This window comes from Elgaria multicarinata, chromosome 3 (genome assembly GCF_023053635.1).
Source record: "Elgaria multicarinata webbii isolate HBS135686 ecotype San Diego chromosome 3, rElgMul1.1.pri, whole genome shotgun sequence".
NCBI classification, from domain to species: Eukaryota; Metazoa; Chordata; class Lepidosauria; order Squamata; family Anguidae; genus Elgaria; species Elgaria multicarinata.
Genome location: NC_086173.1, coordinates 107467005 through 107489666, shown reverse-complemented (window position 1 = coordinate 107489666; position 22662 = coordinate 107467005). Strand labels below are relative to the sequence as shown.

At 38.8% G+C, this 22662-nt stretch overlaps 1 protein-coding gene across 7 annotated transcripts in view; it reads right to left on the bottom strand.

The window, feature by feature from the left end:
* ATP2B2 (ATPase plasma membrane Ca2+ transporting 2) overlaps positions 1–22662 on the bottom strand; it is a 254320-nt gene that overhangs the window by 79321 nt on the left and 152337 nt on the right. For all 7 annotated transcript variants that reach the window (XM_063121200.1, XM_063121201.1, XM_063121197.1 and 4 more), the window contains exons 4-6: positions 21066–21323; positions 19599–19724; positions 4589–4714 (exon numbers count right to left, since the gene is read on the bottom strand). In XM_063121200.1, the coding sequence (XP_062977270.1) occupies positions 4589–4714; positions 19599–19724; positions 21066–21323 (510 nt within the window). The remainder of the gene's footprint in view (positions 1–4588; positions 4715–19598; positions 19725–21065; positions 21324–22662) is intronic.

Genomic DNA, 22662 nt, shown 5'->3' with positions numbered 1-22662 from the left:
CAGAGTTGGTGAGAAACTGACTTTACACAGTACTTCTAATTCCTCTGCTCCTCTATGCAGACATTCTTAAGTTGCCTTCTTACTTTCTTTAAAGAAAAGTTTTTTAGCTCAAGCTTAAGAAAAAACAAAATACTCTTAAGCACCTGTATTTCTTAGGACCATGCATAAATAATGACAACATCACTATGTCTAGAACGAATCTACCTAATATATGCATCTGAAAGGTGCCCTATTTACAATCTTCAATCATTTTCAAAAGGGTAAAGCATAGTTTTCAAAATGCAAATCTATACAAGTCTACTCAGATGTACGTCCTACTGAGTCCAGTGGAACGTGCTCTCAGATAGGTGGGCATAAGATCTTAGCCTCAGTGTTACACGGAACAGTGACTATATCCACTAGCTATGTTTGGCACTCTCTATATATTCAGATCAGGATTTTAAAACTTTGTTACCAATATTCCGTTTTTCATTTTGCATTAGATGAAGACAGAAAATGAAATAAAATCAATCACAGTTTTAAAATGTCAGCAGTTTTCCTTACAAAAAGGGGAACAGGTCAGGCAAGAAGTTCCTGCACATCAGGAGGAAGCAAAAGTTCCCTGCAGACTTTGTATTGATTGGAATTTAGCTGTGCTAGAGCTGAGTGAAGAATCCACAATGAATAATAGATCTGAGGTCCTTTCTTTCTTTCTGGTAGTTGTTTTTCTTTTTTAATAACAGAATTTTGAACTTTTCAAATTTATTCTATACTGAAAGGTACAAATGCTTTATTGAATATTTGGGGCTTCAAACATTAGTTTTGGCTTGTTTTCAGTGTCTTAGAAATCATGTGTGGATCCAGAATCTGATTCAGGTGAATAATTTAGGTGCAATCCTTAGATTTGTTATTAAATGTGAGTGAACTAAGTGCTAAGATGAAGATGGTGCCCTGAGATCTCAGTGCTCAGCAGAATCTGGCATCCGGGGGAACCTTCACACTGCTAGGAAGCTCGTTAACACTTGTGTATGGGGGTGATGGTCTGGGGTCTGCCCACAGTGAGAACAGGATGTTGGACTAGATAGGCATGTGGCCCAATCTTCTCTTATTAAGCTCTGAGCCTGCGTTCGCATCATATCATGGTCTTCACGCTCCCAGAATGGAGATCCCAGTAGGCAAAGCTTAGGTTCTACATTCAGGGAAGCTCTGCTGAGCCCTTCAGCAATGCCTGTGCCTGTCCACCACCCACCCCAGCTGCTTGCCAGAGTCAGACTTCCCATCCACCTACTAGTTTGGCCATTATGTATTAAATGTGAGGGAACATTGAAATTTGTAGCCTTTCCTTTACACCCACATTTTAAATGGACTTTTCCAAAGGATTTGCAGTAATACTGTCGAAGAATGACCAAGTGAAAACACTACTGGCCATCAAGCGGTCCAATTGAAATTCTCTTTTTAATGTCAATCAAATAGCAAAGATGAGTTTTCATGACCATTCACTCAGGTGTTTTTTGCACTGCCTCTGGCAGAATGGTCCCATTTAAAAGTCTCAGCCTTTCCTCTGATATGGTAGGTTTCTTACTCTACCTGTAAGCTGATGTCCATCCTCCTGTTTCATACCTGTATGATGATTTTTACAAAATGTTAATGAGGAAGAAAGGCAGACACTAGAGAAAATTGAAATGCAAACACACATGATTGATAGGCTTCAGAAAGCTTCAAGCATACATACAATGGATGTATGATGTTTGCGCTTAGAAGTTATGAACATAATCTAATGAGCACTGTTGCTGTAATCCACAGTTCATTTTGATGGGGTTCATGCTGGAATTATACACAAGCCCTATTTAAACACAGTGTGTGTGGACAGGAACAGTGCTTGAAAGATTGTAGCTCCATGTCGTCTGATCATCACACTGTGGGAGGCTTGCTTGAATGACTGTAGAATGAATTTAGAAAGCATTTTTGATGTTTTATTGGATATGTAATGGCATTTTATGAAAGCTATATGACGAACATGAATCTTTCCCCCCCACTTATCCCTCAGCTGAGAGTGCAGATTGGCAGGTTACTTTTAAATATATGTATATGTAAGGAAGAACTCTACACCGTACCAAGAAAGAGGGAATGGTAGGGGGAATTAAGCGGAATCTTCTCATAGTAAAGCAGGCACAACATCTAGACAGTAATAGGCTATGTGAAAAGAGGTACCACAGCTATCTATCTCACATGTGATCTATCTATTTAAATATATATTAACAATAGCTATGAAGCCCTTCACTCACCTGCCAGAGTTTTCTGGGAAAATAGATTTTGACCTCAGTTGATCATATTAGATTTACACACATCATAGTAAGAAATATTCTGCTTAGAGTAAATGGATATAACAAACTGACTAAACCTAGAGTTCAGTGTGTATGTATGGAGATTACTGCAAAATGTACGTTTTAATGACTAAAATACGAATTATTCCATAGAACAATACTGTACTTTGTATACACTTCCTTGACAATTGCTTCCCACTTCTTTTAAGTCTAGTCTTATCTTGACAAAAGAGTTCTGGAAATAAGCTTGTAATATATTCTCTTAAATTCATCTGAAATCAAGTGGGTGGTGGATTGTGGACATTGCTTGCAAGTGCACAGGTTTGATGTAGGGAGAAAAATACCAAGCAATCTTTCCATCCATATATACATGAACATAAGAAAACTGTTATCATGCAAAGGATTGAATGTGTGGAGTGGATTTGTTTCCTTCTTATTTTTCTCTCCTCTGTCTACAGCCACAATCCTGTACCCTGTTTCCTGGAAGTAAGACCCATTGAATTCAACAGCACTTACTACTGGAAGATATAGATAGAATTGTGCTATAACATGACATGCAATAGTAAATACAGGGGATGCCACACGTTTGGTACACTATGGTTTGGATGTAACCACAGTGGACCGCAGTTTAACTGGATTTCACAACTGCGCAACATATGCATAGGGGCAGTGGGCACAGAATGCACTTTTGTGGAAATCTAACAAAGTATAAGTTTACCAAAAACATATCTGTTAACCTTTCCTGTACTAGTTATGCATAAAACAAATAAGCAATTTATTTCAATTAGAAATGCAGCAAGAGACTTGAATCGGCTGCAGTGAAGATCTGTGGACTCAAAGAGAAACCTATCATCATCATCATCATCATCCTTATCATCATCATCATCATCTCATTTTCTAGACAGACATGATGGGCTTTCCCAAGTCATGCTGTCTTTTACTGATTTCCTGACAACTGAGCATGTTTAAAGTATGACTAGTGTGGATACATTTTGGAAGGCCCAGTTTCTGAAAGTTTTCAGCATAGTTTTGATGTGACTAGTGGAATACTGGAATTTTTTCCTGTTGCCATAGTTGACTAACTTCCATGGCCAGTAGTGAATATTTTTCTCTCTTTTCCTGTTCCTTTGGTAGAACATTTTTGTAATTAGGTATTGCTATGTCAATGATGTACATGTATTTTTCTTTTTTGTCTATAATTGTTATGTCTGGTCAGTCTTGTTATATTATTTATTTATTTATTTATTACATTTATATACTGCCCCACAGCCGAAGCTCTCTGGGCGGTTCACAAAAGCTAATTTGTGACAATATTATATTATTGTCTTGTTATATTATTATTATTATTGTATTATCATCATCATCAATAGCCTGAAGTTTTAGGAGTTTCTTTTGGCTTTAATGTTAAAAGGTAAAGTGATTTAGCTCCCTAGGTCTGGAAATTAAACAGTGGTATTCACCTAATTTACCATGAAATATAAGTTACTTTCCTTCCAGGAAATATACTAAAAGGGGAATATTCTCATTCACCCTACTGGCAGGTATTTTTTTAGATTCAAATGTTCTGTTCTATTTGGATCTAAGAAAATACCTACAGATAGAATGAATGAGTACACTGCATTCATGGAAGAAGAGTTCTGATCATGGAAGAAGTCCTTCTATAAATGAATGCTCCTTCTATTCCCAGAACTGAATGATTGGATCCAACCAGGTATGTTTACAAAGTTAAGTAGGTCCCTATCACCTACTAATCTAGAGGGCATGATACTGTGTATTATATTAACAAAATTTTAATGAGTGCTGTTTGTATGCTTGTGTTCATACTGGTAAAATATAATGATACTAGCTAAATATAAACAGTGAGCAATAAAATATGAGACAATCTCAGATTGGGATTCATATTCTATTTGTCTGATAATATAATTTAGCTCCCACATGACAGGTAAGAATTTACAACTTTTTTATTAAGGCACTGCTTTTTTATTAAGGCACAGCTTTAATTAATCTTGGATATATAAAGCAAAATGTGATCCATGCACATATGTTCAGCAGGAGCATACAGTATGCAGCTAGATTTAGGACCACTTTCTTACCTTTCCCTTCTCACATTTTACAAGATGCATAATATTCAAAATGGTGGTCCTCACAGGTCAGGACTCATAAACTGATGGGACTGAAGCAACATAAATTCAAGTACTCCTGTGTAACCAGTTAGTATATCAGACTGACATCATCAATACAGTTAGTTATTGACGTAAACTTAGAAGATGTGATTAAATTTGTACCTTTCTTATCTTTCTTCTCCTCTCCTTCTTCGCCAGCGCCTAGTAGAGTAAAGATGATCCCTGTTTGAGAATTAACTCCCACTGCAGTAACAAGCATTTTTCCAGAACCCTCCATGACATGGGTACCTAAAAAGATATTTAAAATACAGATATTAACAATTCGTAATTTAAAAGACAATACTTACAACAATGGGACTAAGTTTTTATGCATTTTTAAAATCCGTGACATTGATGATAAAGTTCTAATTGAAGGCCATAATATAATCCAAAGTAAAGCATTCTTTTAAACATGCTGAACTCTACACTGGATTGTGCCCAAAATTTCTGCAGTTATTGGTGTTGTAGGGGCTAACTGTCAGACAAGAACTCAATAAGTGGCCAAGCCACCATCTCTCATCCTCACTCCCATTTTCGCAATATGTATACTGTTAGTTTTACCCTACCCAGTGCCTGTTTACCCTACCCTGTGCCTGTTTGCATTCTCTTCCCCTCCTTATTGTTTTATTATGGTTTTATTAGAATGTAAGCCTATGCAGCAGGGTCTTGCTATTTACTGTTTTACTCTGTACAGCACCATGTACATTGATGGTGCTATAGAAATAAATAAATAAATAAATAAATAATAATAATAATAATAATAATAATAATAATAATAACTACCCATTGTGCTACATATAGTGCTATGTATTAAGAGCACGATACAGCAAGAAGTTCTTTTGTGCAAGCCCTGTTCATTTCTGGTCTGCCTTTGCCCAAAAGAAAATGTAAAACACAAAGAAGGATAAAAAAGTTCTATTTGGGTTGTGTATCTGATGGCGGCTTTGCCTTAGTGGAAAGCACTTCGGCCCGTGTAAGGCAAAGCACCTGTTTTTCACTAATTCTTCCTATGCACTTAAGCTCCCCACACTCCCAAGGGCTATGGGACCCTCTAAACAGAATGGGAAAGCATGTAGAGCAACAGTAGGGTGACCATATGAGAAGGAGGACAGGGCTCCTGTATCTTTAACAGTTGCATAGAAAAGGGGATTTCAGCAGGTGTCATTTGTATATATGGAGAACGTGGTGAAATTCCCTCTTCATCACAACAGTTAAAGCTGCAGGAGCTATACTAGAGTGACCAGATTTAAAAGAGGGCAGGGCACCTGCAGCTTTAACTGTTGTGATAAAGAGGGAATTTCACCAAGTTCCCCATATATACAAATGACAGCTGCAGAAATTTCCTTTTCAATACAACTGTTAAAGATACAGGAGCCCTGTCCTCCTTTTCATATGGTCACCCTATCACAACAGTCACCATTGGATGCAACCCTTCATTTTTAGAATTTTCACTATAATTAACATTCACATTTATTTCAGGTCTTTGCTAATATTTTCCCCACAAAAAAAATAAGGGGCAAAAAGTGTGCTTTGCAGGATGTGACATGCCCTCCGTATCCTTCCCCACCCACCTTAAATTCATATTTTTGCATGGCTGTTTATTCCCTCTTTCTGCTGCGTCTCCAATGTGGCCCTAACCAATCAGTAAGCAACATGTATTTACCATACCAATCAGTTTTGTAATCTGCTATGTAATGTAATCACTAAAGGCAAACAAAGTTTATTCATTCATAAATATTTTTATTCCACCTTTCACCATGAAACTGGACAAAGGGGATTACAATAATAAAGCATCATAGAATACAATTAATAAAATCAAACAAATTTAGAACATCAAACCAGCAAATAAAAAAGTAACTATAAAACTTTTTCGAAACATGCATAGGATTGCGCCTTAAGTGATTTGGGCTGCAATCCTACTTATTTATTTATTTATTACATTTTTATACCGCCCAATAGCCGAAGCTCTCTGGGCGGTCCTATGCAATTTGACTTGAATATTAGCCTCCCCCAGCCCAAATTTAGTGCAAGATTTCTCAGGAAACACATCGAGTTGGATCCAGATCAACGTGTGCATAAGCAGGTTGGTGGAAACTTGCTTCCCTCCCTGGCCTGCACCTGATTTTCAAGGATAACCCCCCTTTCCTATCAGTCATCTGTGCCACAGCCCCTACCATTCAGAAGGATCATCTGGCCTTCAGGACCAAAATATAAAATACTTTAAATCCATATCTAGGAATTATATATTCTTTTCATTTTTACTCTAGAGTAAGTGCATGGGGCTAGGAGGGCTTTTAACACCTGGATTGGGGCCTCTAGAGTAAATAAGACATAACTTCTAGATACAGATGTTTTGGCCTTCCCAATGGACCCTGTTCTCCTTCTGGTAGCCCTCTGAGCTACCAGAGGGAGAAAGGGGCAGGAAAACCAGCTTCTGCCAGCTTCTTATAGGCACATTTATCTGAAACAAAACAAATTGCTTGATCAGTCTGAGCGTTCTACATTTTTTGTTTCTATTTCCAACCCTTATTTTATAGAACCGAAAGTTGAAGCAACGTAATGCTTCTGGCCTGACCTTTTGCTCAAAAGACACTGAGATGTTTTCTGATATTATCTCCTGCCTTAAAGCATGCATAGGTAATTTCAGAACGAATATACTATATAAATGATACTAAAGTGGGCTGTGCATTTTTAATGCATTCATTAATATTGTATTGTACCCATGAACACAATTTCTGTTACTTCCATTCACGGAAGAGTGGCTCCATTTCAGAGACATGTGAAATACGGGAAACAGAAGGGCAGTTCAGATGCAATACCAAAACCCAATGCTCCTTGTGCTTGCGACTGCACTTTCAAACCAGGATTTGGTGTTGCATTGAACCCACTTAATACAAGATACCTCCTACATATAGGGTCTTTCCTGGAATCAATATAAATTGTGTTACTTTTACATTGGAGGAACAGAATCCAAATTTTTCTCTTGGATTTTTAAACTTCGGCCATTGCTAGACATATCAAAGAAACAAGTAATATAAATTGAGTTGTGTGAGTTACATTTTTTTTCTTTGTACAAGGGTTACTTGTCCTTTTCTTAATCATAAAATGTGTGATGTTGCTTCTTATGCATAGTAACTATAAGAACTAGTAATTTAGAAGAGATAACAACAGGAACTATTTTAGTCATAACTGCTTCAATGCCCCCTTGCTCAAAGAAAACACTTCTATGTCATAAAGGAGTGACAGATCCTTTGAGAAATCATAGAAATAAAGCCACCACAGTTTTTCAGGCTTCCGTGGTGTTTTAAAACAGTAATTATTGTATTTCATTAAGCAACAGAAAACCCCCTAAGCAAACACACACACACACACACACACACACACACACACACCCTCACTATGAATGACTTTCTCTACTTCTGTCAATCATGCAAAATTTAATTCCTTGTCATTATCATCACTGCTACTAAAAAAAAATCAATGGTTGGGCTCTTTTCCTAGTATGTCACTTTTATAATCCTATTACCGTATAAAATTCAGTGCAGCAAAAAACAAACAAACAAAACCTTTGTCTTTGGTTTCAGACTCCTCTCATGATTCCACAGATGCTTTTCAAGGGGCTGTTTTATGACACTATCATCCAATCTTAAAACCTGAAATGTAATCTAATTCTTCTCTTTCCTTCACTCAAATGGCCAGGCGGCCATGATAGCTTTGAAGAAAATGTTTGGTCACATTAATCCTTCTCATGTGTTTTGGCAGTGGTTTCATTGCATTAGTAATATTACCGTATTTCTTTCATTTCCATTGTCAAGCAATTATCTCCTTATTTTTGCAGGTAGAAAAGAGACGTCTAATTGCTAGGGTGGCTTTTTTTTTCCTTTTCTTTTTTTGGCACCTTTTCTGTATCTCCAGGTCCTGACCTTATGAGCTGCTGCCCTCAACCAGCATTTTAGAGACTCCAGCAAAGGGTCCTGATTCCAGCTCAAATCTGCTTGCTTGCTGGATATCGTATGTGTATCTGCAGTTCTTGCAAGGGCATACTGAAAAATCAGGGAGTGAAACCAACACAGGTCAGCTCCTGTCCAGCTGAGGACCACCACAGGGCCATCTAAGACTAAGTGCCCATCTAAGAGGCCCAGAAGAGGGATGGGGAGATACTACCTTCTCAGTGGCTGCGCCCAACCTCTGGAACTCCCTGCTAAGGGAGGCCAGGCTAGCTTTATTTTTACTGCCCTTCTGCCAACAGTAGCTATGGGCTTTTAAATGGGCTTATCAGCTGAACTAGGTTTCAATTGGTGAGTGATGTTTATATCATTTCTGTTGATGTGTATTCATTTATTTGTTTTTGCGTTTTTTATGTTTCAATTATAATTTTGTATTTTACCACCACTTTAATATTGTTAGCTGCCTTGAGCACAATTTTAGTGGAAAGGCAGGATATAAATGTAATGCATAAATACCTCACACCTTGGCTCAGCTGGAGTGATTGGGTTTGTTTCATTTACAGGGTAATGTTGTCGTTGTTTTAGCTGTCTATCGAGAAACACAGTGACTAGATGAATAAATAATATGCCATCATATTTGTGTGCAATTTAGCTTATGGGGGTCCCAGACAAGAAGAGAAACACACATTCACTAAAATAAAACTTGTTAGAAGAGGTGGTGGTTAGGAGTATTAATGCAGAAAAGAATAAACATTTGTTGTTTTTTCTGCTCCTAAGTAGTTGCCACAATAAATAATATGTATACATAGATTTTCTACTTGCAAATATACATGAAAAGAAATGCAATGAATCAATACAATGAAACCACTACATAAAAGAAAACAATACAAAGTGAGGACAAATTCAAGCAAACATTATCTGAGTGTTCATTGAAACTGAAGTGAACACAGAGCCTCTTAGGTTGTAAGTTCGCTCTTATGCTCTTTCTGTTTAGCAAGAAACCCGTACTGGAACATTTACTGCTAGAGAACCAAGAGTGAATTTGAGTTGTTTTTCTCCAGGCAGTGGCTGACCTGATTCCTTAATATAGCTGCATTTATTTATTTATTTTTAAGAAAACGAATAAAGCTTGGTGACCACCAGTGGGTGTATTTTTATTATTATTATTATTTTGGTTTTTGCTTCTAAACAATGAACATGTCTTTCAGGTTCGCACCATGTTTTGGGGTATGTGAGTGTGTGTGTGCATATATTAAAATAAAGCACCAGATTGCCATTTCTCAAGCCAGAACTATTCATCCAACAGTAGGGTGACCATATGGAAAGAAGGACAGGGATCCTGTATCTTTAACAGTGTATTGAAAAGGGAATTTCACTAGGTGTCATTTGTATGCATGCAGCACCTGGTGAAATTCCCTCTTCATCACAACAGTTAAAGCTGCAGGAGCCCTGCCCTCTTTTGTATCTGGTCACTTTAGCTATACTTTAGCAGCTTTAAGCATTGTGATGAAGAGGGAATTTCACCAGGTGCTGCATGCATACAAATGACACCTGCTGAAATTCCCCTTTCAATACTACTGTTAAAGATACCCGATATACACCAAGCAGGATAAAACACTTTTAAAATGGTATGAAAATGATATATGTAATGTGTCCTGGGCCTGAACAGTTGTCATAACCATTATAAACCGTTATAAGCAGTAGTGTAGATTCTGCCTTTTTCATATGGTCACCCTATCCAACAGACAACTCTTGTTTAGAAGCACCAGCCACCACTCCTCCACGGAAAAGCAGTGTTGGGAAGGAACAATTTGCAAGGAAGAAGAAGCAAATGGGAGGAAGAGTGGTTTACCCTTTCCACACACCACTTCCAACTCCCCACCCCATCCCACAGTAGAATTCCAAACACCCCCAGCTGCTTTTCTCTCAGCTAAAATTCCAAATACATTGATTGCTTCCAATATAATTATTGTCTGTTTTGCTTCTTGATCCTCTATTTCAAGACCGTGGCAAATCCAAAGGGGTCTGCTGGAAAAGGGGGCTGTACTAAAGGACCAGCTCCAGGTTTGAGAGAGCCCTTGGCAAAATGCCCTTCTCCTACATTGGTGGTCATGTGGCGGTACACCTATTTGGTGGCAGCAGCAGCAGATGTCCATTTACATTTCCCACAATGCCCCAGAGCAGGGTTGGGGAACTTGTGTCCTTCCAGATGTTTTAGCCTACAACTCTCATGACCATTGGCTATGCTGGTTTGGGCTGATGGAAACTGAAGGCTAAAATATCTGGAGCCCATAGGTTGCCCCAGAGTGATCTGTTTCAGGGATCCAGGGCAGGCATTAGCACATGTGGCTCCTGCTGGAGTACTGGAGCCCTGGCAGCTGCCCAAGGATGCTGAGTGCTGGTGCCAGGTCTGAGTTGCACCTTTGGGAGATAAGACATAGATAGATACAAAATGTTCCAGTTCAATCCCTAACATCTCCAGTTAAAATAATTCACTAACAAGTGATACAAAATACCTCTGCCTAGGAACTTGGTGCTGCCAGTCAGAATACACAGTACCTGGTGAGATGGATAGACCAATTACGTGATGCAGTATAAAGCAATTTCATATGTTCAAGGCAGGTTTCTCATGGTAATATAAATCTGTGACCCCAGTTGAGGAAAATGCAGCTGAAGGAAGTTGTGGGGGGAAACCGATGGATGGGGGAAAGCTAAACTCCCTCTCCTGCCACCCAATGACTCCCACGTGTAAATGACAAGATGCTAAACCAATATCTGGGCTTTACCACTTAAGACTGCAGGTGGGGGCTAGCTGACATCATGGAATGAAAAGGCACTGTTTTGGGCAAATTTGAGGCCTTTGAGAAGGCTGTAAACACTCATTGCCAAATCACTTCATTGCCAAAAAGAAGGAGAAGGATAAATTTAATTGTGTTGCTGTATCATGATTTGGTGCTGCAATAGTTTTAATTATTGTATTCAATCTTATTGCTATGACTGGGCTGAGCTGCAAGTCATGAGCTGATTCTTGTTAATTTAATTGTTAATAGCTACTGTGGGGGGGGGGTTGGCTATACATGAGTGTTGATGATATATTCTGATTTATGTTGGAAGCTGCCTTGAGGGGATGTGACTCTAAAAAGCAGCTTAAATAAATAAATAAATGAAAATATTCCTACACCTAGAAAACATCTACATCTCCCTGATATCTAACTTTTTATGCAGAGTGATGTTTATTTTTATTTTTGTATAGAGGAGCATACAGTCATTTGAGCCTCTACTCACAATAGTACAGCCCAGACAGGGGGTTAACACTGGGTATAAAGAGGGAGCTTACTTGAGCAACTGTACTGATATTCATCATGTAACAAAAGTCAATCCATATTGCTATTTGTCTGAACACTTGGCATTTATCTATCTCAGCTTTTACTCTAGCAGCAGTTTCTAATTTTTTTCCTTCAGGCCCCTCTTCCCTGGGAATCTAGACTTTAGGCATGTAAAATCCTATACTCTATAACTGAGATGTGGCCCCAAAAGGGCAATATGACCCACCAAGCGACTAGCAGTCATGACCAAAGAGTCCTGTGGGGTTGCCAACCTACCTATTCCAGACATGCTGCTGCACACTTAACTGCTTCACGCAAACCGTTATGCAACTGGTGAAGGTATTCCTATCATAGATATGTAGCCTCGAAGGACACTGCGCCTGCTGTCTGTTGTGCAACAGCCAAACAGCAAGAACCTTGCTGGGGTGACTGGTGGGCAACTCCAGAATACATGAGTCTTTCTACTTTCCGGATCCACTCCATTCTTGATGCGGTTCAATAAGGATGCTGCTGCTGCCACTTACGTTGTTTCTTTGTTCCTGAATTTTTGGTTTTTTGCTTGAAATCCCTTTGCCATCCCCTGATTAATATAGCTTCACTGTAGCTGACCTCAGACTGAAACTCTGCTGGGGAGGAGGAATGGGGGAAAGAAACCCATTGCTATCAAGGCTCCGGGCCACTGTCTCGTCCATACTCAGAGTGAGGCAGCAGATTCTGAGAGTTGGGGAATAGCGGCAAAGCGTAGGGAGGCAGAGTTGTTTGTATCATGCAGGCTGACCAGCACTCTGAGTTAGTCTACAGCGGAGAGTGCTGTCCTGCTTCCACGGTTTACTCGAGCTTCAGTTGCCAGTCCAGTCAGCTTCTATATGTTGTAGAATAGCCCTAAGCAACTTGGGACTAGGATACCCAAGAGAGCACCTTCTCCCTTATCAACCTCCCTAGTGATTGAGGTGATGCTCCTGGTGGTTCCACATGGACCTATGGCCCAACTGGAGTCCACCTGGAGAAGAGCCTTTAATGTGGTGACCCCTTCTCTTTGGAACTTCCTGCCCCTGGAGGTCAGGCCAACACTGTGCTGCTTCTGTCTCCTCCTGAAAACAACCCTTTTCCAGGAAGCATTTGTCAAGTGACCAGCCACCATTCTTATTGATAATTTGTTTTGAACTGAACTATTTTAATTTGCTGTTTTAATCTTTTTATCTTGTTACTCTTTTATTCCTATGTTCGCTACTCCAGGATCTATTTTAGATATGGAGTGGTATATACATAATATTGTAAATAAATAAATAGGTGTTGTAGATGGAGAAATCTGTTCTTCAACTCAGGCAGCAAAATGTCTTTGGCTGACCCAGCCTATACCCAGTGACTCATACAGTGAAATGCATCTAGCAGGATGTATATTATGGATGGAGTGGGAGGATGTACTAAATGGGTGTGCCTCTGCTGCCATGAGTGGATTGGCATCTATTTGAAACTGCCACAACATCTCCACAACATCACCACACTAGCCCACTGGTAGGCACTGGCTCTATTGTCATGGGTGCTGGAGGTGTTGCCATCATTGCTGTGTTCTGTGCTTTGGAGGAGTGTGTTTTTCTCTTGCTCTTCTGGATTAGATGAGTATAGGATATGGTGAACTTTGCACTGAGGTTACAGTGATGTGTCTCTACCCCTGGCATAATTGGAGTGTAGGATTGCTCTGATCATCTATCAAAATGGTTTAAATCAATTAACCAATCCAATGAATTTACTAAAGTTGCAACCCAAAGATAAGAATTTGAGATTTCTTGAATTCTAGCCCATCACCTGACTATCTTGATTATGACACTTGTCTACTTCCCTTCTCTAACCATCCTAATAGCAAGCTTTTATATAAGTTTGATAGATCAGGTGCAACAATCTGAAATACTTTGGAGGCATGCAGTCGAAATGCCATGCTCAAGTTAATAGCAAATCTCTCCTTGATTTTAATGGTTCTGGATGGATACCCTTGGGCAGCAGTTGTATGTACTCTGATTTGGAAATACGTTTTCCTCAGCTGTGCGGATATATTCCCAAATGCAAGTGTCCAGGATTGTGGTTCAAGCGCTATCTCACTTGAGTAAAAGCAGGGAATGTAATGTAGTGTAAACTAGGCTAAAAATACCTTACAAAATGTGGCTATTAATTAATCTCAATTTCAGGCATAAGTATTAAATACAAAGGAGCTGCACTGCTTTAAAATCATGAGCAACCATTCATTTTAGTCATGATCAAATACTTATAGTTAATCACCAAAGGCCAGCTATTGTAACCTTTGGTTATTTTTAATTCAGAGAGAGAGAGAGAGAGAGAGAGAGAGAGAGAGAGAGAGAGAGAGAGAGAGAGAGAATATATGGATAATGCATTTTGCATTATGTATCTCACAATGTATAAATTATGTATCTCAGGTCATCCTATATGTGTGAAGCCTTTGTTGAAATAAGAAACAGCAGATATCTCAAACCCAAAGGGCAGTTTCTAGAAACAGGATTCATTGAAATAAAAAATGAGACACCAGACATTATGAGCTGTACCCAATTGGTGTCACTCCACTGATGGAATGTGCTTTGATTCAATGGAGCTTTCAAGTCAGCAGAATGGAGAGGAAGGCAATGTTCAAAGATTTCCACCCACCCCTACTGGCCCCAGTGCCCCCTCCAATCTGCTCTTCAGGGTAAGGAGGAGTCCCTTTCAGACAATATGGGTGGTGGTGGGCAGCAACAGGAAGGAGAAAATGCTTAAAAATGCTCTCATTTTGCAGACAGAATCCTCATTTGGATTAAAGAGCATTCTGTCAGTGGAATGGCAATAACTGGATATACCCCTAATGAGGTAAAACCTATAGCAGGGGTGGGCAACATGCAGCTTGCAGGCCACATGCGGCCCACCAACCCCGCCACCAGCTTAGCTGCCTTAACGGAATGGAATTTCAAAATCAACGTCTGACAAATTTCAAAGATGCAAAGTTAGACGTGGGAAGAGATTGGAAATAGGAATGGGTGAGAGTTTCATTTCAGCTCACTTTTTAATAAGAATTTACCAAAATTAGCAAAAATAAATAAATAAATTCAAATTGAGGACAAAAAGAACTCACTGGGTGCCTTGGGTAAGTCACACTCTCTCAGCCTCCGATCCTCTATCTGCAATATGGATGATAACAATACTGAATTCCTTTACAGGGGGTACAACTAGGTAATGAATGTGAAGTATATGTATCTGCCCCGACCCTAAGATCATCCTTAGGGGTCCCTCTCCATGAGCCCCTGTCCAAAGGAGCGAGACAGGTGGCTATCAGGAGGAAGGCCTTTTCTGCTGAGGCACCCCGGCTGTGGAATGAGCTCCCTAGAGAGGTTCCCCGATCACCTACGTTGCACTGTTTCCAGCACCAAATGGAGACCTTTTTATTTCCCCAGTATTTTAACAATTTACTATCCTAGTCTTTTAACTCTGATGATCTAAACCTGCATTTTAAATTTGTATTATAAATCTCTGCATTACTGCTTGTTTTTATTCTGGATGTACTTTTGTATTGTGGTTTTATATTGTGGTTTTAAGTTTTCATATTATAGTTTATGCTGTACTTATGGTTTTAATTTTTGTTAACTGCCCAGAGAGCTTCAGCTATTGGGCAATATAGAAATGAAATGAAATAAAGTACTTTGAACGCATGAAAATGCTATATAAATGCTGTTATAATTGTTTCCATCATTTGCTGATTCATTATTAGTTGTTGTTTCCATTATTTTGGGGTCTCATTTATTGTATTTATGAAACAGAGAGGTACATTAAGTAGCTTTTGGAGTATTTTTAATGATATAAAAACAATGTTTCTATTGTAATTTTTAATACAGGAAGGATACTATTCCTTTAAGATGTGTATTAACTGGCAGCGATTCTAAAGTTCTATGATATTTGTTATATCTCATTTTTCAAGGATTTTTCAGGGACTTTTAAATATATATGTATATTTTGGATAACTCATGAAGAAAAGTTAAATGAAAAATTTAATAAAGCAACCAACGAGAAACGTGTGTGCGTGCACATATTCAGCTACAATTCATCACTTCCCTAATACTAGTTTCTCAAGATTATTTTAAGATGTCATTTAAATATTCAATTGCAGGTTTTGATTTGAATTATGCAAGAGGGCTTAGAGGGGTGAGATGCCTGCTTTTACTGGGTCAAAACCCCTCCCAGCCCCGGTGGCGCGAAATCCTTCCAATGCAGGATAGCCACGTCTCCTCCTTGCTCCTCCCACAAATCCCTCCCCATGCCCAGGCTTTGCCGGGCATGGCAGAATGGGCCTTGTGCATGCAAATATATCCTGTCTTCTATGTTACTTTCCAAAGTCTAAAACACATGCAAAGGAACTGTTAGTTTGTTTGTATACTCTATCTTGAACAGTCTGAACAAGAGCTTCAGAAATGCTTACTATTTTTTAGAATAACATTATTTAAGACTCACTATACTGAAACCTTCTTTACTGTCAACAAAATAACCCTTTAATAATTTCATTTTACTAACAATTGTCATGATGGACCATTTGTATTGTTGTGTTACTATTCTTAGCAAATGTACAAATAAATGATTTCATCTCCAGGCCTGAGTCAGGAATATCAGGCAGGAGACAAGCAAAGCATTTTATCTATCCTAGGTTTTATACTGAGAAGCAGATAACAACAGTAAGAATTCACTGTTTTTAACTTTTATAAACTGCCAGAGAGCTTCGTCTATGGGGCGGTATATAAATTTAATAAATAAAACAAGAAGCCAAGCCTGCTATTCCTCAATGTTTCTGCCTTTGAAATTCCAAAAATGTAATCAGTAAATATTAATTGTCCAATTTATGTTGTTTGATCAATAAAGCTACAATAATAAGTCCAGACTCAAGGAAGATCTTATTTGGATTTTATTGTCAAGTTTTTTTTAGTTTATTATTTCAGTTATATTTAGATATTATCTTAAAATTAGATGATTAGATTGAATTTGCATACGCTATTAAATCAACCTTTTGCGAGTACAGAACTATTCTGGAATTTTGGTTGTTATCTCTATTTTTTAAGATGCTTATCAGGTTATAGTTATTGGGGTGTGATATCAGGAATCTCTGCAACAAACCAGCATCACATCATCTGGCTACATTTGTAAGAGAGAATTTTGCCTACATCGAAAGCAATCATAACACATAAACTAGACTTTTAATCTTATAAAAAGAAAACGTTGATTCCAGAGGGTCCCATCTCTGAATACAAGGACTTGAGATCCTGGAAGGAAGATGCAAAGTGATATTCACCAATTACCTCTTTGCTCTGCAGACCCCAGTGCTACCTCCTACATGGTTTCTGTAGGTCTCCTATGGAACAAATTTTCAGGAGCACAGTGAGCTGCAGAGGGAAGAAGTAATCAACAAAAAATGCCTCTCCCCCTCCTCCACTAATGGAAGGATCTCATGAGTGGCATCCTCCTTATGGATCCAAGCCAAATTACCTGCAACTCTGACCATTGTTTCAATAAAAATAGATTTCCTAAAATTAACCAGATGCCAAAAGCATTTTGCTTAAAATCAGGTGCTTGTATGCATGTATATATGGGTGGGTGGGTGCATGATAATGATGACAATGATGATGATAATGATGATAGTGGTGGTGATGATGAGAATGGGACTGCTAATCTCTTGGCATCCCTGAAGCTGACCTAATTTCCCCCCCTGGTTGTTTCAAGACTTTATAAAGGGAAATTTACTTTCTATGAAGTTGCCATGTTGTAACCCAGCTGTCCGTAATCTTGGGGTTTTTTTAAAGCCCTTCTACTATCCTATATATAACTTAAGATGGCAGTGATCAGATGCAGCACTTTCTGAATGCAAACCATGTATTCAACCACTGATCTCTGGGCATGTCTACACCTCCCAACAATCCAGGAGGGAGCAGGGAGGATCTCGTGATATGCTGATTGCAAGATCCTCCCCCTGTGTTCACATGTGGTGCACGACATCCAGGGAGGAAGGAGGACGTTGCACCCACCATTAAAAAAAAGAAAAAAAGACAGGACCTGGAGCGTACCTGTGCTCCAGCGCAAGAGTAAGGGTTTTTTTAAAAAAAGAAAAAATTCCCATTCCCCCCACCCCCGATGGCCCTGGACACTCCTGAGCCGGGCTCCTTCCCTCCAACGTTCCCCGCTACTCCCAAGGAAGAGGGAAAAAGCCGGGACAGCCAGCCACACCACCAGCGTTCCTCGGGATCGTCCTGGGACCATGGGAAAAATTTAAGGAAAACATGTATGGCAATATCCCGGAGAAATGGAAGGATCATCCCTCCCTGCTCCCGGGATCCCCAGTGCATCATGTGGACGCACAGGGACAATCCCATAGGCCTGGTGTAGACATGCCCTATGTCCAATTCCCCCAGTAGCACAGTCTTCCGGGGAGGGGGGACCGGTGATTTGAACTCTGGGAGATCCAGAAGCAGAAGAGTACTGTTTTTTCAATAGAAAAAAACTCCTGAAAACCAATGAGCAGAAAACACAGAAGCCTGATACATTTAGCCTGTCCTATTTGGCACTCCAAAATCTGTAGCAGCCAAAACATTAATTCTAATGAGAATAGAATTATGACAAACACTAGTAGTGTGAAAGCACAGATGGCAAGCACTAATAAATCAGAGGACAGAACTGTGATAGTAAGACTTGGAGCCAAAGCTATGCTGGAATACAAGGAGAACAATCCATTTTAAAATTCAAAATTTGGAAAGAACCAGAAAAGAATGGTCCAGAGCAGTTAGATATAGTACACTTCTTTTGAGAGTCCAATAAACCCTGCTTGACCTTTAAATACTGATTGGCAGGGATATCACAATTGCCAGGGTACGACTTATTTATTTCATTTCATTTCTATACTGTCCAATAGCCAAGGCTTTCTGTGCAGTTCACAACAGACTCAAACTTTAATTTAGGATTATTATTATTATTATTATTATTTATTTATATAGCACCATCAATGTACATGGTGCTGTACAGAGTAAAACAGTAAATAGCAAGGCCCTGCCACATAGGCTTACAATCTAATAAAATCATAGTAAAACAATAAGGAGGGGAAGAGAGGAAGGAACATACTGCAGTGATGAATGGTCTACTAGGGCATATGCATTCGCTCTTCTCATACTGAACCAACCTCAGATGGGGATTTTCAGTAGGCACCAGGAATTTAAGAATGAAAGCAGGTCAACCCACTTGGGAAAGACTGGGGATCTTCAGAGTGAGTGAGGCCTCATCTACACCAAGCAGGATATTGCACTATGAAAGCGGTATGAAAGCAGTGTATAAAAGGCAGGAGCCACATCAAGCAGGATATAGCACTATGAAAGCTGTATATGGTATATGTTAATGAACCCCAACAGTTGTGAGTGCACTTCAATACCACTATAAAGCAGTAGTGTGGCTCCTGCCTTTTACATACCGCTTTCATAGTGCAATATGCTGCTTGGTGTAGATGAGGCCTGAGTGAGTGAGCGTGGATTTTCAATGGCAACCTGTTTACTCAAGTATTCCTGTCTCGTTTCCAGATTGACTTCTACATTGCTGTACAGATGATGCAGTACAATACAAAATGCTAAATATTATTAGGCCTAGAGTTCTCTATTCTATAACTGAATATTTAACAAAATATTCTGAAAATGGGAATATTGATCAACAAAGTGAAATAAACAACTTGGAATTTACTGGAAAAGTTATAAACTCTGTATTTCTGAATGTGAAATATATGGCTGGAGAATCTTCTTTCTCCCTTAAACAGCAAAGACATATTTCCATTCTTGATTCAAAACAGCCAAGAGCAAAACTCACCCGAAAGCAGCATTGGATCTTTGTCAACAGATTTGCGGACTTGATCTGACTCTCCAGTTAAAGAGCTTTCATCTATTTTGAGGTCATTTCCTTGAATAAACACCCCATCAGAAGGTAGGAGGTCACCTATCAGTAAAATCAATTTAAGGGAAAAATAGACTTAGCTCTGTGTTTTCAAACACAAAATATGACTCATCAAATATATCTTGGTAATCAATATTAAAGTAAGATCCTTCACAGACAATGCAAATCCTCCTGAACTTCCTGAGGTATCACTATATCAATAATTTCCAGTTCACACATAATGTTACTCCATGCATACACTCAAGGAAAATTAGGGTTGTTGACATGAAGAAACACATGTAATTTGTGAACACTTCCTTTGTAATTATTTGCCTATTATCACCCTATGAGTCCAATATTGTTCCTACTTACATGCTTTGCCTCATTCTTTTTTGTAAATCATTTCAGAAACTTAACCTGAGGTTTTCCACTAAAGAGAGCCTATTATGACTTTTCCATGTATTTCAGATTCAGGTCCATCAAAAGACAACATATTTGATCTCGAAATATATGGATGCAATTAGGGATGGATGGATTTTATAAAATCCATTCCATCTGCATTTTGTTTATTGTCAAGTGCCTTTTGTTCTGTCGTCTGCTCATTGGCAGAATCAGATTTTTCCCAGTTTCCTGAATTTGTGCAAATTCGCATTTGTACAAATTTGCACTTGTGAAAATGTGCAGATCCTCTTTCCAAAATGTATAAATCCACCCCCCTTAAATGCATATTTTGATCCTTTAGGCTATAGGGAAAATGTGCGGTTTTGGATGGTTTTTTTTTTTTTTTTTTACATATTTTACAACTAAATTTGCATAAAATTATGGAAAGTAAAAAAGGGGTGGGCACAAGTTTGCAGAATCCATATAATGTGGGAAAAACTGGTCCTCTGTGGAATCTGCATGTCAGATTCATAGAAATCCAGACTCATAATTTAATGCCATTGTAGATTTGTCCTAGGTACAATATGCTCTCCAGACGTAATCCCATTCCACTGATTTTAAGCATGGACAGGACCATAGTTATATGCTCAGGCTAAGATAAGACAGATGCACACATAGATTTGTTTCAAGTATGGAGGTTGCATTCTTGACCATCGAAGGAGGAGCCAATCCATGTGTATGCTAAGGAATAAACATGAGGATTGGCTCCTTCCAGTAAGACGGAGGGGAAAGATGCTCTAATTGTTGGAGTGTTCAGTATTCTCATCAGAAGATCACTGGACTGGGGGCATTACTGATTGGGTCTAGGCAATGGATGTTACCCCAGAAAACTGAAATAGAATATTTAACGGCTTCGGATTATTTTTGAGACATCTCAGCTGACATCCTTGTCATTCAACACATCAGAAAGCAACCCTTGGGATTTAGACACGTATTGCCCTCAAGATATTCAAGGAGACTTACCATATTTGATCTGTGCAATGTCACCCACTACTATCTCTGCTACGGGTATTTGAATTACTTGTCCACCCCGAACTACAGTAAACTTCTGTTCTTGCTCAATACGACTTTGAAGTCCACGGAATTGCTTCTCTTTGCTCCAGTCATTAAAGGCAGTGACGAGGACCACACAAATGACAGAGAGTAGAATGGCAGCGCCTTCAATCCAACCAGCTTCTGCCTCACCTTCATCTTCAGCTCCACCTGATACAGCTGCACAGGCTGGAGAGAGAACAAAAGAAAAACAATTAGCCAATTTAAAAAGAAGAAGCCCAAGCTCTTTTTATTGTATTTTTTTTTAAAAAAAATCTAGTAATATTAATATATCACATGAAATCCAGTTAGTTGTAATATAATAGCATAATGCATTGCACATAAAAACCAAAAAGGCTAGTGACTATGGCACTGACAAACACGGTTTCCCCTCTGGAATGGAATTACATGTATGAATTGCTAAGCAAATTTGCTCTGTTATTTGTAATAATCTAATAGGGTAAAGAGAAATAAAATCAATCAATCAATTAATAATTAGAAATATAAGCCTTCATCACACACATTTTTGTCTTTATTTTGTACTCCAGTACTGTACAAATTAAATTATTTCTATTTGAAGTATGTCTAAATTATTACGTAATAATGAAATATTTCACCGCTCCTGAAGTCTTAACATACATTTTTACACTACCCCTGAATTCATAAATACAGGTCCCAATGTTGAAGTTAGGTTTATGGAATATACTGGGAAGGGCAACTAATTTTTACATTCCTCACAATGAATGTGTCTTTTTCAGAATAACGAGCATTCATGTGAACAGACATTAGATTTTCCTATCGTTTCTTCAATATTTTGAAAACCAGGATCTTTACATATGGTGTGCGGTAGGTGTTCATTAATGTCTTTCGCTCAGCTTGCCAGTATCAATTTACAGTGTTTAGACAATTGCTACAGTTTACATTATAATTAAATCAACAATATCATTTGTATTGGATATGGAATGAAATTGTTGTGAACATTTTTAACCAAACCTAATTATTAACAAAAATAACAACAGCAATGAACATTCCATTGCTCCCATTTGTTTAAAATAACATTTTCTAATCGGATCTATAAATACCATCAGCCTGCACAATAGTTTTATGTTCTTTTATGTAAAAGGATGCACTTTTATGTAAAAAGATATAACAACAGTCTTTTGAAAGGATGTTATTACATTCTGCTATCATTCTTTTTTTATACATAATTGCTGAAGAATAGAGTATATTGGGCCCTTGGCATAGTGCTGCCAATGGGAACCACTAGCTCCCATTGCAGAAGCCCCCCACTGCTGCCAAAACTCGCTTACTGGCCGCACAACTCCACTGTACACCAGTCGTCACAGTGCCACCAATAAAGCCTGCCAATGAGGGCACAAGAGCAACAGCTGGTCGACAGCTGGTTGGCCACTGTGTGAACAGAGTGCTGGACTAGATGGACCCTTGGTCTGATCCAGCAGGGCTCTTCTTATGTTCTTAAAAGACTGCCCTGTGCCCTCATTGGCCATGTCCTTCCAAAGACAGCACC